Source organism: Cricetulus griseus, chromosome 6 (assembly GCF_003668045.3).
Source record: "Cricetulus griseus strain 17A/GY chromosome 6, alternate assembly CriGri-PICRH-1.0, whole genome shotgun sequence".
Lineage (NCBI taxonomy): Eukaryota > Metazoa > Chordata > Mammalia > Rodentia > Cricetidae > Cricetulus > Cricetulus griseus.
Window position 1 is genome coordinate 114262655 of NC_048599.1, and position 17726 is coordinate 114280380.

The 17726-nt window shown below is 41.0% G+C and overlaps 1 protein-coding gene across 1 annotated transcript in view; it reads left to right on the forward strand.

The window, feature by feature from the left end:
* The window catches only part of Itgb6 (integrin subunit beta 6), an 82060-nt gene that overhangs the window by 46594 nt on the left and 17740 nt on the right, over positions 1 to 17726 (forward strand). The window contains exons 10-12 of the mRNA XM_035446632.1: positions 4154 to 4288; positions 5371 to 5788; positions 12995 to 13217. Coding sequence (XP_035302523.1) covers positions 4154 to 4288; positions 5371 to 5788; positions 12995 to 13217 — 776 coding nt within the window. The remainder of the gene's footprint in view (positions 1 to 4153; positions 4289 to 5370; positions 5789 to 12994; positions 13218 to 17726) is intronic.

Below are 17726 nucleotides of genomic sequence, written 5' to 3' on the forward strand. Positions count from 1 at the left end.
ATCAAGCTTTCGAATCTGCCTGGTGATTGGGGTGACCGTGGTCCTGGGCTGAGACCCCGGAGGCCTGAGTTTTCCGGGGGTCTAACAATAATAACACTCCAATTTGGACAGGCATGAAAAGTCTTTTAAAAATCATGCAGCTCTAGTCTTACTTCAAAGAGTATTTACCTAATAATGAATGAATTAAATTCTCCAAATTTTTGATGTTTGAAAATTGCACTTTCATGACCCATATGTAATGATATACTCTAATAATGGCTTCTATATATGAAGCCAGTGTTCCTTGATTGAATAACAGGCCAGATTCACCTGAGAAGCTTTGGAAAAAGCTAGTCCTCCTCAGATTCCTTTCACAGGCATCCTGCAGACATTCAGAGGAAGGGAAGACGTATTTTGAAAAGAGAAATACCTCCAGCATGATTTTGGCAGCACCCCACCGATTTTCAAACTTGTTCAACAAGATGGAAAGCAAACTGGCCCCTCACAAAGATGTCATTTGTTCAGAGAATGAAACACAGTTCTATCCAGAAAACTGTCCAATGGTGAAGGATTTCCCTTCCTAGCAATGCTCAGACATTGCAGCTTTCTTAGCACCTATCAAAAATTAATCATCATGTCAGCTCATCCTTAAAATTCTTCCAGACAGGAAGCACTGTCAACAAAACACACAGAAACACCCCCTCCTCATTCTCATGCACTAATTAAAGTTCTAATGTGTAGAATCAAATAGAATCACAGAGCAATACTTCACTGGATTATAATGCATTCCATTTTCTTTAACTTTATACTCTTAAAAGTGTTGACTGCTAACCACTTCAAAGAAATTAGGCAAACAAGGAAACAGTGGATTGTCAAAAACGTCTACCCTTTATGTCAGTCAAGCCTCTCCATGCCCCTGCTCGCTCTGTTCCATCCAGGGTATGTCTCTCTTTGCATCCCCAAATTGCTCACAAAATTTACAAGGTAGCAAAGGTCAAGTCATTACACATTTGAATGGAATCTTGAGTCATTATTTATTGCCTCACAAAAATACCAAGGCTTGGGATCGAAGAGATGGCTCTGGGGTTAGTATCACTGGCTACTCTTGCGAAGGATCTGGGTTTGATTCCCAACACTCACATGACATCTCACAACCATCTGTAATTCTAGTTCCAGGGGGATCTGATGCCCTTTTCTGGCCTCCACTGGCACCAGGCACATACATGGTACACAGGCATACATATAGGCAAAACACTCGCGTATATTAAAGAAAATACCAAGAAGCACCTATCACTCTGCTGAGTTACCTTATCCTGGAGTTCATGTTGGAGCAATAGGATCTGTGAGGTGGCATATGCAAGAGATTGTGACACTTGTCTAGAATTATTAGTTTTTTACCCTGTTATTCTTGAATGTATTTGAAAAAGACTTTCATGTAGAGGAATCTATAGACTGAATATCTTCTTCAATATATAAAGAAAAAATATACAGAGAGAAATCAAAGGGCTTCTGATTAACTTCATGCAAGGCACAAGCAATTGGTGGCTGTGAACATTAGCTAAGTATTTTTTAAATGCCACCTTGATATTTAAAAAAAATTAAAACTGGTTGTGTACTCGCTCACCCACTCACTAATTCCTAAAGGTGACTGAAGTGTCAGTGGTCCCGGGGTCGACTCCTCTACTGGAATTTAACCTCTAGGAAGGAATTCATTTGTGTGCTTTGCCTAGCCTTGTAGGAGAGGCTTAAAAAAATTAATGAATGGAATGATGAGAAATATAAATTAGCATTTATATTCTTTCCTTGGGAAATACATGTTAATAATATTCCCAATCAAATTTGCACACTAGTGCTCTATTATTTCAATGCTGAGATTCTCTTCATTTAGGTTAGGCAATTCCACCCACTAGTCCTTATTACTGTCACCAGCACACATCCCTACTTTCTTACCTAACATCTGACTCGCTCTGCCACTCTCTGCAACAGTATCTCTTAATTCTTCATGATTTCAGCATAAGCACACTTTGGAAGGCTGGGGTGATAGCTTGTTCAATACAGTGATTACCTTACAAGCATGAGCACTTGTGTTGAATCCCCAGAACCCACACAGAAATGCTGGGGAAAGAGGGACATACTTGCAGTCCCATTTTTGTGAAGGCAGAGATAGGTAGACCCCTGGAGTTTGCTGGTCAGCCAACCTGGCCAACTTGTTGAGTATGAGGCCAGTGAGAGATGCAGACTCAAAAGACAAGGTGGATGGTCTCTGAGGAACAACACCTGAGGTGTCCTGTAGCTTCCACACACACTTGTACATATGTGCATTACTGCACACACATACTGGATTTTGGAAGAAGTAGAGTTATCTTTCTGTGCAGTTGGCAACATTATACTTCAGAAAATAATTGAGGCTAAATGTGCTTTTGTAATGCAAAAAATGAGGGGAGAGGCTACAGTTCAGTGGTAGAGTGCTTACCTAGTACATTCCACCCCCAGTATCACACATAGGTAGCTAGGTAGGTAGGTGGGTAGGTACATAGGTAGATAGATGATAGATAGATAGATACAAAGAAAGATAAGATAGATAGATGATAGATACAAAGAAAGGAAGGAAGGAAGGAAGGAAGGAAGGAAGGAAGGAAGGAAGGAAGGAAGGAAGATATATGCAAGCCATGAAATAGATAGGAACCTAAAACCTTTTGGATGGACTGAAATATAACTCAACTCATAATATGTTAGGTGTGTTTATTGTTTGATGGTGTGGTTTTGTCTCATTACATATGTTCTAAGTAAGCAAGGAATAGAAAGGGTAAGATGAGAGCCTTTCAGAACATAAATCTAGTCTTATCCAAGATTTGACTTGACACTCAAGGCACAATAATTCCCCCAAATAACTTTAAGGCAAAATTCTCACACACACTGTACTTTACCACCTCTAAAATTTGGAGGACTAGAGGGTATAACTCTATAACTCAGTAATGAGGGCTGGGGTTGTGGCTATAGGCCCTATGTTTGATCTGTAGCATGGCAAGAAAACAAATATAGATCCATTTTGTAATCAGTGAGGTCCTTACAGCCACCATATGCCAGGTGGCAATCATGGTATAGTGTTCATCCACAATTGACATTATTGCCCTTTCAAGTCATTACACACATTTTTTATTTATGTGTTGTATAGGGGCTGTTGTAAAATATACCTAAGGTTTTTTGAACTATGATTCAACACCAAGATGAAAAGTTGTTATGTATGCAAAAATGTGCCCAACAAAGCAGCAGGGTGTAAATTTGACATCAGTGAAGCAAATGTTCTTTGTTTGGGATGGATGCAATTCTGCTCTGCTCACAAAGCAGGCCTGGGCTGCTCTATGAGAATAAGAAACAGCGATACATACAAGCCAAGGACACCATTGTTATGTTTTACTACTGGAGAGTAAGCAAAATAATTATCTTTTTGATACCAAGCTATGCAACCCAGGTCAGGAGAATTTGCTGAGTCTTCCAGAATGGATGAAACAACTTTCAGGCAATTATTGACTCCTGCCTGTCACATGATGTGCAAAACCGCCTTTAGATATGTTGTCATAGCTTAATTGCCATAAGATAGTGTATCTCAAAATTGATGATGTCTGAGAAATATATATATACATATATATGTGTATATATATATATATATATATATATATATATATATATATATATATATATGTCACATATATTGCTTGACTAGTGAAATGGTGAATTTTATATCCAATTTAGTTTTCTTAATTTATAGTTGTTTGCTTTATCCTTGTATGTGTATATTGTGGGTACATGCATGAGCACACTCACATGTACCCCATCATGCATGTGGGTGTGGTTCTCATCTTTCACCTTGTTGGAGACAGGGTCTCTTGTTAATTCACTGCTACATAAACCATTATGCTCCCAAGGCTTCTCTTGTCTTTGCCTGCCATCTCGTTTTAGACTCCAGGTCCCAGGCTTACAGTCCAGAGTCCCTCTTTATGTGGGTTCCAGGATCTGAACTCAGGCCTCACCCTTGCACAGGGAGAGCTTTACCCACTGAGTCATTTCCCTAGTTCTTTCTTTTGTAGTTTAATTAGCACAAGTTGGGTTCTTCTTCTGGATGGATTTAATTTTGCTTCTGACTTCATTTAACCTTTTCTTGTCTACACTAAAGGAACTGCGGTCTGAGGTGGAACTGGAAGTGCTAGGCGATACAGAAGGACTCAGCCTGACTTTCACAGCTCTCTGTAACAATGGTGTCCTCCTCTCACACCAGAAGAAATGCTCCCACATGAAAGTGGGGGATACAGTAAGTAGATACCTGTAGGGAATCACCCTAGCCCCGCCCAATAGTCCTGGGGCAGGTACCAGGTGGACCTGGGGACTCGCCCAGAGGGGCGTGGTGAAGGAAAGCCGGGGTGACGTAAGGGAGCTTCTTAAGGGGCTGCACGTGGGGACACTGGCCCTTTTTGTTGTGGCCGAGCTGGCTGGGTTCTATAACCTAGCTCTGGCCTGTGTTTTACCTTGGTGTCTTTTGGAATAAAGAGACATTAATCCTACACCTGGCGCCCAATGTGGGGCCCCTTAAGAAGCTCCCTTACGTAGATCTTCAATCAAACAAATCTCATCTAACATGGACTAGACATACCTCATTAGAGACTTTCCCTGTACTGGCATTTTTTTTTCCACAGGGCCCCCACATAACTATCATCGTCCCATTTCAGCAGGAAGTAACCTAGAAGATGCTACGCCCCCGTTCCCCATTATTGTGTATTAGGGTAGTGTAAGCCTAGTTAAGAATGACCTTCTTATTGTTTAGAGTTGGGATTGGAAGAAGGTGTTCAAGTTAGACACTTTTTCCACATGACTTTAAGACTTAGCTAGAATAGACATAGGATGTACCATAGCAGATTATTGTATCTTCTTGTATTTCACCCTTATGATTGTTAGTTTTGGATATTTTACACTATTAAGTTTTAATCCTCTCTTAGACTAAAAGGGGAATTGTAGGGAGTCACCCTAGCCCCGCCCAATAGTCCTGGGGCAGGTACCAGGTGGACCTGGGGACTCACCCAGAGGGGCGTGGTGAAGGAAAGCTGGAGTGACGTAAGGGAGCTTCTTAAGGGGCTGCACGTGGGGACGCTGGCCCTTTTTGTTCTGGCCGCGCTGGCTGGGTTCTATAACCTAGCTCTGGCCTGTGTTTTACCTTGGTGTCTTCTGGAATAAAGAGACATTAATCCTACAGATACCAAATAGATCCTTTGAAATATCATTCAGATAGGCCAGAAGCTATCTCATCTTCCTGCAAAAACTTCAACCTTCTCCTCCAGTCCCTACCAGCCTACAGGTTGCTGGGTGGAGGAAGCGGATAACCACCGTTTTCTTTTCCAGGCATCCTTCAATGTGACTGTGAGCATATCCAACTGTGAGAAAAGAAGCCGGAGCCTTACCATAAAGCCTGTGGGGCTGGGGGACACCCTGGAGATACTCGTCAGTGCAGAATGTGACTGTGACTGCCAGAGAGAAGTAGAAGTGAACAGTTCCAAGTGCCACAATGGGAACGGTTCCTTCCAGTGTGGGGTATGTGCCTGCAACCCCGGCCATATGGGTCCTCATTGTGAGTGTGGTGAGGACACAGTGAGCACAGATTCCTGCAAGGAGGCCCCGGGGCACCCCTCATGCAGCGGAAGGGGTGACTGCTATTGTGGGCAATGCATCTGCCACTTGTCTCCCTATGGGAGCATCTACGGAACTTACTGCCAGTGTGACAACTTCTCCTGTCTGCGACACAAAGGCCTGCTCTGTGGAGGTAGGATATAGCTCAGGATCTTTTACACAGCAGCTGTTTGAGGGCTTTTCATCTTTCATTCCTTACTCACATTCCTGGGCTTAGTCACTGTTCAATAAATATTTGCCGATGAATCATTAGACTTGGTATAACTAGATTATTTCTTGCGTTTGCTGTTGTTTGTAACATTCCTTTGGGGTCAGATCTCTGTCGATTGAACTTACATTTACATTATATTTAAATATTACTATTTTTAAGGTTAAGTAGATAAAAGTTGGAAATGTCGCCTTTCGAGTTACCACCCAGGTTCCACAAAACTGCCTATGATCTGAATTCCATTGTCTGTCAGACTTTTCTAGATTAAGTTACTGGGTCTGACCCTATTCTTATATCTTTTACTTTGGGGTGGGGTGGGGAGAGAAGTTAACAGAGACTGCCAAAAGAACAGAACTGAGGATAAAGCACAGAAATGCTAAGTAGAATTAAGGGCCTTCACTTATTTTACATCTCTCTCTCTCTTTCCATATATATATTATTCCTTCCTCTCCTCCCTATCCCTCAATCTTTAGATTCACAGTCCTCCTGTCTCAGGCTCCCAAGCACTAGGATTATAGGTAATTATATCATACCTAGCCATGACTACTCACCAAATGTACCAAGTTAGGGATTGGTTCAAGTAAAGCTAGACACAAACACTTGTGAGAAAGCCTATGAAAAGAGTGGAAGTGGGAAATAGCTTGGAATTTCTTGAAAATTTCAAGAAAAGTTTAAATGTAAATATCTATACTTTTGTAACTTTTGTAGATATAAAAACAATATACTTTAAGAATATACTACAGATGCCAGATGTGGGGGTGGGGGCACATGCCTTTAGTACCAGCACTTGGAGGCAGAGGTAGCCAGATTTCTGTGAGTTCAAGTCTAGCCTAGTCTACAGAGTGAGCTTCAGACCAGCCAAGACTACATACATAGTGAGACGCTCCTCTCAAACAAACAAACAAAAAGAATATACTTTAGAGGCTGGAAGGATGGCTTTGTGGTTAAGAGTATATACTGTTTTTTAGAGGACCTGAATTTGGTTCCCAGGATGCATGGCTTTTCTTCATCTATAATGCCCATTCCATGGGCTCTGATGCCCTCTTCTGACCCTCCATGGGCACCTGCACACATGTGGCATTCACTGTTACAGACACATATACATAAATACAAATAATAAAAATAAAGTTTTAGGGGCCCAACAGTTAACAGCACATTCAGAGAACCTTCGTTCAATTGCTAACACCATGTCAGATGGCTCACAACTGCCTGTAACTCCAGCTCCACAGGGTCAGATCCCTCTGGCCTGTGCAGGCACCTGTACTTGTGTGCACAGACGCGTATATACAAATAATAAAATAAATAGCTGAAAATAAATCTTTTAAAAAGAGGAAAAGAATATGCTACATCAAACACAATTCAAAATTACTATGATATACTTATTCAATTATAACCTATTCTGTCAGGAACTACAACTATGCTGACACAGTTTTAAATCTGAAGGTTTAACTGGCTCTTGACTAAGCTTAGATGCCCTGGTTATCCCATGATGTAAACAGGCATCTCAACACAACAAAACAGCATCATCTTTATAGAAAACTAAGAAAGTTCTATTTCCAAACCATAGTGTCAGCAGCATACAAAAGGCTAATTTTCTCAGTACTCAGGAGGTTGAAGTGGGAGGAGGATCAGAAGCTGAAGTCATGAGCAAATACATAAATGAAACAAACAAACCAAAAGACAAAGCAGGAAATGAAAAGAAAGAAAGGGAGGAACTTATTTTCGGAAAGGTGAAGGAAGGAAGGAAGGAAGGAAGGAAGGAAGGAAGGAAGGAAGGAAGGAAGGAAGGAAGGAAGGAGGCCTCAAAGAATTCCAAGTGTTTTGAAAAACCACATGAAAGCATTTACCCCAAAGATCCACTTCCCTCCCCCTTTTCATTCAAAGTTTCACTTTCTGATTCCACTGTGTAAGTGCGTGCGTGTGTGTGTGTGTGTGTGTGTGTGTGTGTGTGTGTGTGTGTGTGTGGTATGTGCTTCTGTACAAACCCACATCAGTGTTTTTTTTTTGTTTTTTTTTTACTGGATTTAGGCAGGACACAACCTGTAGGTGACAAGAAACTAGTCAATGCCAAAGCCATCAACACCATAGGAAGCATACATTTGGTAGACACTCACACTGCCTTTCTAGTGCAATGCATGTTCTAAACGCTGGCAAATACGTACTGAAAGTCCAGGTGCGACATAATCTGATGTAACCTAACCTAATTTAACCTAATGCGGATAGTAACCCTCCCAATATTCCAGCCCCTAAACCCTGGGTTAAAAGGCCTAAAACAACAGCAATTGCTGGCACATACTCTACAACATAGTGTCCCCATCTTCATTTCTTTCTTTTTAAAAAACATGTGCAGGGCATCAGGAATACACTCAAAAAGAGTTTACTCAACCTATATACTGTATAGTTAGAGAGGTCAGACAATACTGACACTCGTCATATCAGATGCAGGAATTGCAAGAAATTCTATTTAGTAAACAAGATTTCTATAGCTGGACTTGGAAACTCCCACCAGTGCCAAGTTCCTTCACACTGCAGTGCCTTCTCTTAGAGGTACAGTAAATGTAAACACAAGTATTCAAATCCAGCTAGGATGGGTGGAGTGGCCTCTGTGTGTCTAGGACTGTGCACAGCACAGGGATGGAAACTGTGCCTCCCTATGGACAGATGCTGCCCTCCCAGCTGTGATAGCCTGAAGTCACCAGACAAGCCACTCACAACTTGTGTGGATCTCACTTACACCATCAGTAATCGACTTGACAGCGTTGCTGCTTTTCTGAAAGGCTTTTATCACAATGTCTTTGTCATACAGTGTCTTTCGACCATTTCTAAGCACTCATAGATAGAAGGCTCCATTGATTTTGTTTATCCTTGCCCAAATTCCATTAGTCTATTTTGATTCTAAGAGACTAGGAGCCACATCAGGCAAATGGCATTGGAGAAAAAAATTCTTATGATTATGCACTTAAGAGTTATTTTTTAATGGCATCCCAGAAAGATCTATCCTCTGAAAAGAGCCTGGTAATATTTTTCTGTAGCTTTGGTTATCATCTTGCTTATACATGAGATCAACACAAAGGTGGCGTTATAGTGGCATGAACAAGTACTCTAGATGATTTGTTGCCCAAGGATATCAATTGGCACCTTCAGTGACCTAGGTGATGGTCCTGCAAGGCCAGCGGAGTAGAGCGTTTCTAAGTACTGAAAGGCACATTGTATATTTTTGCTGTGACAGTCTTTTTTTTATTTTTAATGTTCCAGGAAGGGTTTTCTAAACTGCCAAGGAATTCTGTATGCAGAGATGTACTGGACAGCCTCTGGACATCTGGAATTGTACATTTATGCACTGTGCTAATTTTCAGAAGGAATTACAACCCAGAGCTTTTCTCTCTTTTGTAGATGCTCCCCCTTTCCTGAGGAAGGGGAGGGGGAGATATTGTAGTTTTCAAGATCATTATCCATAAACATTAATTATTGGTTTTCCCCCAAATCATTTAGTTTTGAATTCCTTGACTCAATTATAATTGCATAGGCTATGAAATGCAGCTGGATTGGGTCTTAATGTCATCGGCCCAAGTAAATTTAGATCCATCTTTTATCTGAAAAGTGTGCCACTTAAATATTATACCACATGGAATAATATATAGAGAAAACATGCATCTATCCATACCCACAGAGGATACACACATGTCAGGAGCATTCAGAACCCAACTTTGAAATGACTGTGGTTTGGAGCATTATATGAAGGACTCCTCTATTGTCAGTCTCTTAAGGCCCAATGACAAAGTCAGAAAAGTAACTAACTACTAGAACCAAGTCTTCGGGAAAGAAGCCAGTCTTCCATCAGAGTGAACTGACCAGCATCTTCTACAAGTAGAAGTGTGCACTGTTTATTTATTTTTACTTTGTTTTAAATAAAAGAATAGAACATTTAGTAGTAATGACTGATTTTGCCTGCGAGTTCTTCCTCCTGGATAGCTTTTAGGAACATGTCCTCTGACTAGCCCTTGTAGAGCTCAGTTAAGAGCCAGGCACCACTGTAAACATGGGCATAGACTAACTTAGGTAATTGCAAATTTCACTAGAAGAGCAAAACTTTCTGTACAAGATGGCTTTATGTGTGCCACCTTTTTTTTTTTTTTTCTGAAGGAAGGTATCTGTTAGGAATTTGTAAATAAATACTATTTGTTTGCAACACTGAATGCTAGTTTAGTATCTGTGGCAAGCACTCAGAACTCCACGGGAAGGGTACTTACCTGAAACACGCTGCTTACCATTTTAGACTGTTTCATAAGCCATTCTATGGCCTGATCCAGAAGGGGCTCTTGAATGCCACAGCCATCTTTACCATCGGCTCTGACTTGTGAATCGCTACTGTGCATCTTTTCATTGCCTCACATCCTTTTCTGTCTCTGAAATGAATGCAGCTCCCTTCTATCTTTATCAGTGTGCACCTCCTCCTGCAATCCGAGTCTGTCCTGGGCTTCTGCAGCAGCATTACTCCCACCACCCCTTCCTCTCGAAATCTCCTGTGAGGAGTGGTTCTGTCCATGTTTTACAGGCTGATGTTCTCCAGAGGGCTTCATGCTCTGCCTGCTTGCCCGAGATGGCCTGATTCACAACTGCCTTACCTGAAGCCTTTCCCTAACAGATCCCAAGCCCCATCCTCCAGTCTCATGTGTATATTTTCAACTGCCTACTAAGATATGCAACAGTCCTTTCTCTCCCAAACTTAACAGAGCCATAGAGACTCACTGTCCAACCCACCCAAAGCAACTTTTCCTCTTCGGCTCCAGGACCATTCAGTCATTCAACAACTGATATGCCAGGTATTGGAGTACGGCAGTAACCACAAGCCAGCTTTCACTCCAAGTTAAAAGGGAACCATGCTACCAGCTGGCTATCCAACCTGTTGACCTGGAGGGGATTCCAACTCTCCTTCTTCATGCTATATTGTTACCAGTCATGCCCTGATCTGAGCATTCCGGCTTTCATTGCTTATCTTCATCTCTATTCTCAAGGATGCTGCCATGAGTCAGGCCTCTGCTCCTGCAAGACATTTGCAACTGCCTTTCCTGTCTCTCATTTGACCTCTCTATGAGGTTAGGATATGTCTACACACATACCTATCTGTTCAAGTCACTGCTTTACATAAAATGTCATAAACTTCTGGGAAAACATTCTTTCTTTAGCCATGTGGCTTCTTATTCTCTCACTTCTCGGAGAATATTCCATGGGCTTTCCCATCTTCCCTTTGCCATAGCCATCCACACTATTGGTGCTGCCCTGTGAAACTACTATGACTATTGTACACATTTCCATTACCTGCTGTTGTTTTCTCTAAGACATGTGCGACTCCCTTCCTCAAACTCTTCTTAGCTTCCAAAATCAGCGCAAGCATCATTCCTCTTGAAACCTTCCCAAATCCCTGTTTAGTTTAGAAACTCCACCCTGTGTCATAGACTTGGCATAATGTATCATAATTAGCATTGGAAGTGATACATCACCAGCCTCCTACACTAGAGGATGCATTCAGTAACCTTATGCTGTTGAATTCTGCATCTCTGTTGCCAGGTGTACTCAGAGCTGGAACTATAATTGACTCTTAGTTTCCATTACCCACCACATAGCTAGAAGTCAGACGAAAAATTGGTGAATGAAATTAGGCTTATTGCAATTTGACCCACTGGGAAGAGGAGGAAAACAGCTCTCCTAATTGCTTTCCATCTTTTCTGGAACAGAGACCAGGGATAGGTAGATTCAGTGATGAGCAAGATTATCTCTATATCCTTCCAGAGGGAGTGGCTCTGCTCCTGCTGTGACCTGGGCTGACTCTACTCTCTGCATGGGAGGAAGTCTATTACACTGTCACATCTTCTTGTCCAGTAGAATCTTTGGCACAGAGTACATGCTCAGTTAGGATCTGTTGAATAATGGATTTGCCAGTGCCTAGTATGTACCAATGGGAGAGCTAACCAGGGGATATGAACTAGAACTTTTCACCTGACCACAACCACTGTGCAAGTAGATATTTTTTTATCCCTGTGCTTTTGAGGATTTTTCAATTATTCAACTCCTTAAACTTTCTAATGCTATAATTCTTTAATAAATTTCTTCATGTTAAATTTTTGCTTAAATTAGAAATAAAAGAAGAGGAAGAGGAAGATGAGACACAAGATGAGACATATTAGACATGTTAACCAGTTTATGATAGGCCGGGCAGAGTAGAGAGAGTAGGAAAGAAGAGAAACAGGGTTAATGGCTGACCGCCATGGCTGGTCACCATTGAGAGAGAGAGAGCGCGCATAGGTGGGAGAAGAGAAGAGCAGAGATGGAGAGAGTAGAGAGAAAGGGTAGAGAGAGAGTAAATGGGCAGGAGTCTGTCTTTTGAAGGGGTCCTTTGCACCTGCGTGCAGACTTAGTTCCCATGGAACCCTGCGCTGACCAGGGTTCCGCCTGAGTGGATTCCGCCAGGTAACAGGGGCAGGCCAGCATAATGCCTGAACCTTTCAATTCATGCGGTGGTGACCCCAACCATACAATTGTTTCAGGGCTACTTCTTAACTCTAATTTTGCTACTGTTATGAATTATAATGTAAATATATGATATGCAAGGATATCTGATATGTGACCCATGTGGGGAGTCACAACCCACATGTTGAGAACCACTGATATAGAGGGATGGGTGTTAATTCAGGTCCGCCCTTCATCTCCATCCTAAAACCCAATGAACAATTTGCCAAAGAGCTCTAGTGGGCTTATCTGCATGGTCTCAGTTTTACTGATTATTTATGCTGTTTGCTGTAAGTGATTTTCAGTTAGGAGGCAAATTAGTAAATACACATGGCCAAAAAAATAAATAAATAAAGCACCTACCTACCTATCTATCTATCTATCTATCTATCTATCTATCTATCTATCTATCTATCATCTATTTATCTATCTATCATCTATCTATCTGTCTATCTATTATCTATTTATCTACCTATCTCTCTCTATTTCCTCTCTTTGCCTCCCTCTCTATCCCACCACAACCTTTGATAGTGTTTAAAGGTAAAAGGAGAAAAGAAAATATTTCCCATCCTAGACGTGGTTTGGGCCATAAGCAACAGAGTGTGCATTTTCTGTGTTGTCCAGACAATGGTGACTGTGACTGCGGTGAATGTGTGTGCCGGGATGGCTGGACTGGCGAGTACTGCAACTGCACAACCAGCAGGGACTCGTGTGCCTCTGAGGATGGAGTGCTGTGCAGCGGCCGTGGGGACTGCATCTGTGGCAAGTGTGTCTGCAGGAACCCTGGAGCCTCAGGACCCACCTGTGAACGCTGTCCTACCTGCGGTGACCCTTGTAACTCTAGAAGGTAATGACTCTACTTCCTTTGTTCTCTTCTGTGACCAAAGTTTGAATGACATCTAGTAAACTCAAACCTCTAATTGTCCCAGCTGGGTTTGGTCTCCGGCATCTATCAAAACTCATAGCCTAAGGGCCCCTGAGATCCTCATCCTGGAATGTCAGTCTCTCACCTGCCTTTTTCTGGGTCCTGATTATCCAAAACCACAATGTCACACTGCTGCTAGAGACAGCATGGGGAGTGGAGCTGATGTCCTGTACTGATATCATCAGATGGCCTCTCAGTTGAATGTCCTGGAGGTACCCTGCTGACATCCACAGGCAGTCAGTTCCTTATCTAGAGATGGACATAGCAAGAGTGATCCCATCCTGGAAGACTGGAGGAGGCAGAAGCTTTCACTTCTCTCTCTCCTTATCAGCTTACTTGGCAATTCTGTGTGGTTATGCTTATACATATGCAGTGGTTTACTTTTGACACTGTTAGGATAATAACAACAATAACTAAATACAACCACATTTTTTTCTATTAAAACCAATTACTGGTTAGCAGTTTTACTTTACAAAATTGGAACAAATCTTGTAGGTCTCCTCAAGCAGTACTCCGAATGACTTGTGAGGTCTCAGTGTGCCAGGTTAGCAACAAATAAGATTAAGTAGTTCATAGTTTCATTAACTCTGATTGCTGGGATAGTGACATTTGCATCTGTGATGTAAACAAGGAAGAAAATCAATTTCCCCAGTGGTTACCCACCAAGCAGGTGTCAGGACTTTTCTGTCACTTTCCCTAGCAAACTGAGACACATGCCAGGCATGGTGCTTGATTTAAATGTCAGCTGTAGTTCAGTGACAGAGTGACTTCCTAGAATGCGGAATCTCTGGGTTTAATCCCCAGCATTGTCACCAAGAAAGAGGTTAAATTTTCCTTGAGGTGTTTCTTTTATTGCTGCTTTTCTAGTTCATCTTTGTTGTAAACATGAGTCAGCCTTTACCTGGTTTGTGAGATAAGAAATTAACTGTTGTTAGTTTGTTTTTACTCTTTACTCTTTTTTGGGGTGTGGGGCTGACACCCAGCTCCCAAATAAATACAGGAAGGCTTAGTCTTTCTTATGAATGCCTGGCCTTAGCTTGGCTTGTTTCTAGCCAGCTTTTCTAACTTAAATTATCCCTTCTACTTTTGCCTCTGGGCTTCTATCTTTCTCTATTTTATATACTCTTCTTTACTTCTTACTCCATGGCTTACTGTTTAGCTGGGTGACTGGCCCCCTCCTCCTTTTTCTCATTCCTCGGATCCTCCCTTCCCAGATTTTTATTTACTCTCTCTGCCAGCCAGTCAGTCCTGCCTATCCTTTTTCTTGCCTTGCTATTGGCCACTCAGTTCTTTATTTGACCAATCAGATGTTTTAGACAGGCAATGTAACACAGCTTTAAGAGTTAAACAAATGCAAGAGAAAAGAATGAAACACATCTTTACATCATTAAACAGATATTTAACACCATGAAAAAAGTAACATATCTTCAAACAATATTCTACATTTCCCCCTTTTATCTAAATAAAAATGAAAGGTTTTAACTTTAACATAATAAAACTATATACAACAAAATAGTTATCAAGTAAGAATCACATTTACAATATTCAGTTTATTTGTATTTAGAGAAAATACTCCATTATCTATCCTATCTTAGTGAATTGAAAGCTTTATACCTAATTTACTTTCTGTAATAACTAAAGAAAACTGCAACTATAATTACCTAGTCTTCAACTCCATCAAAGCCCCAGAAGGATATAATATTACCTAACACAGAGACATCTGGCTGCCTGGACAGTCACCCAAAGTTCCTCTGCAACACTGGGGCATCCATCCTCAGTGTATAGACCTCGAGTGTCTGGAAGACTCTTCTATGAAGCAGGAATTTGGAAGGACTTTCTTGCCTTGTTTTGGCAAAGTTCAGCAGTCACTTTCTTGTGTGTCTTGCATGTCCAGTTTATACAGCATACTGACAGGCAGTCCACGCAAGAACAGTTTCTTGCCCAAATGGCTAGCTTTGCCACAATGAAAGCAAACTCCATAAGGAGTTTCTTCAATGCCCATCATCTTCTCTGAAGTATATTGGTGCTGCCAGGAGCAGATGTGTCTCATTGTCATTAAAAACACTATGTTAACAAAACATTTTAGATGTCATATTCTTTAGGTCTTTGAAATATTTGAAGACCATCTAGCTATCTAAAATATGTCTCAACATGATCTTGACAATGTACTTAACATATCTACAAATTTGATTATTATAAATGACTAACTACAAACCTGTGCTTTTTGATTATCCTAAATAGTTTATAATAATAGCTTTCAAAAACTAAAATTTTACCTTATATTTAAAAATGAACTGCATAGATGCAATACCTTAAACAAGAGTAGAAACATATGTACAGTGTAACAAAAATAACTTTAAATTTGTTTCACTGTATTAAAATCATGCCAATGCAAAATATCTGAGATTAATAGTTGTCTTTTTATTTTATATTCTCCTATTTCCCTAAGTGATAACAAACATCCACAAGTCATCAAATAATCAATAAGCACCCACCCCACTTCTTGAGAATATAGGCAACGTCTTCTCTAGACTGCTTCCTGTTGTCTGTGAGTGAAGGCATTTTTAGGGGTCCCTGAGAAAAAATGAGATGATGGCCAAGTCCGGGAATACTAGTGGTAACCTCTGCTGATATATACATTACCTGTTAAGTTTCAGGAGGTCTACTCCATTAAACCTGATCCATATCAACCCTGAAGGAATCCATAGTCTCTCAGCTCCTGTGGGAACAAAAGAAAATCTCATCTCCAAAGCGATGCATCTTTTAAGTTCCATTTTACAAATATATTTTTTTAACTTCCATTTTAAAGTTAAGGCATTCCTGAGGCATACAGGCTGGCTTATTTCAGCTGTCTCTCTTTCAACCCCACGTCTCTTAGCAGCTGTTATTTGCTTATTAAAAAATTCAAGATCAATATAGCAACATGTAGGATCAGACTTGCTGTTTATTTCCCATCTCCACGTGGCTTATTCCTTTTTTATTATTGTATTTCTCTCTTTAAAGACTTTATTATTTTTAAACTATTTGTATCTTTCTATGACTGTCTATACCCATTTTCTTTTCTTTCTTAAGCTTACCCACATTGTAAAACATACTGGAACCTATTAGAGGTTTTTTTTGTTTGTTTGTTTGCTTGTTTTGTTTTTGTCTGGACCTCTTTTACTGTATATCTTAGAGGTTTTGGGGGTTGGGGTTTTTTTTTGTTTATCTATTTATTTTTTTCTTTTGACCATGTGAACAAGCTTTAAACTGCTAAGCTACAGCTGGGTCCTCCTCCAGGCTCTATCACCGACTCCATCTGGTATTACATTCCTATCAGCCTAGCCTAGAGCTTGTGGCCCAGACGGAAATGCGTTTGACCAGGAACTGCATTCAACCCCCAGCTATGGAATGCTGGTGCCCTGAACTATGGCAGGCCTTTTTCACTTAGTTTTTTGTTTCTACTTATTGTTGCAAACGGCTGTTTAAGTGCTCGGCTCTACAGCAGGGCTTTTTAAAGGAGCTGTATTATTTTGCACCTTTCCCAGGCTCTATGGGTATTTGAGCATCATGTTGGTGTGACAAAATGTAGCTGGTTTTTATTACTCTTTGGCTCTTTGAGGGGCCCGCCACTCAGATCCCAAATAAATACACAGAGAGACTCACTATTACTTATGGATGCCCTGCCTTAGCTTGGTTTATTGCTAGCCAGCTTTCCCTAACTTAAATTACCCTATCTACCTTTTGACTCTGGGCTTTTACCTTTTTCTATTTCTGTATATCTTTCTTTACTTATTACTCCAGCTGGTTTTGTAGTTGGGTGACTGGCTGCTTGCACCCCTCTCCTTTTCTAGCTCCTCTACCCCCTGCCCCCTTATGTTTTTCTCTTCCTATTTATTCTCTCTGCCTGCCAGGCCCACCTATCCTTTCTCCTGCCTCGCTATTGGCCATTCAGCTCTTTATTCGCCAAATCAGGTGTTTTAGACAGGCAAAGTAACACAGCCTCACAGAGTTAAACAAATGCAGCATAAAAGAATGCGGCACATCTTTGCATCATTAATCAAATGTTCCACAGCACAAACTAATGCAACACATCTTCAACTAATATTCTTCAACAATTAACAATAAAGGTTGTTCCAGTTTGGGAATCAGCATCATCTACTTGATGTTGACATTACTTTTGAGATGAGTCTATTCTCCCTTTTATTCAGGCATGTGTTCCTTTACCTAACAGGATTAAGTACCGCTGTACGTCATCAATGGTGACAAGTCATAGGCAAGCAGTAAAAAGGTTGTGGTCTCTACCTTCATAAGTGCTAAGGGTCTAAGGGAAAAATAGGATTGTATGCTTTGCATGTGTATATGTATGCAGAGTGTGTGTATGTTCGCACATGTGCATGTTTACATGTGTATGGTGCACATGTATGTGCTGTAGGGTGTTGTAGGCAAGAA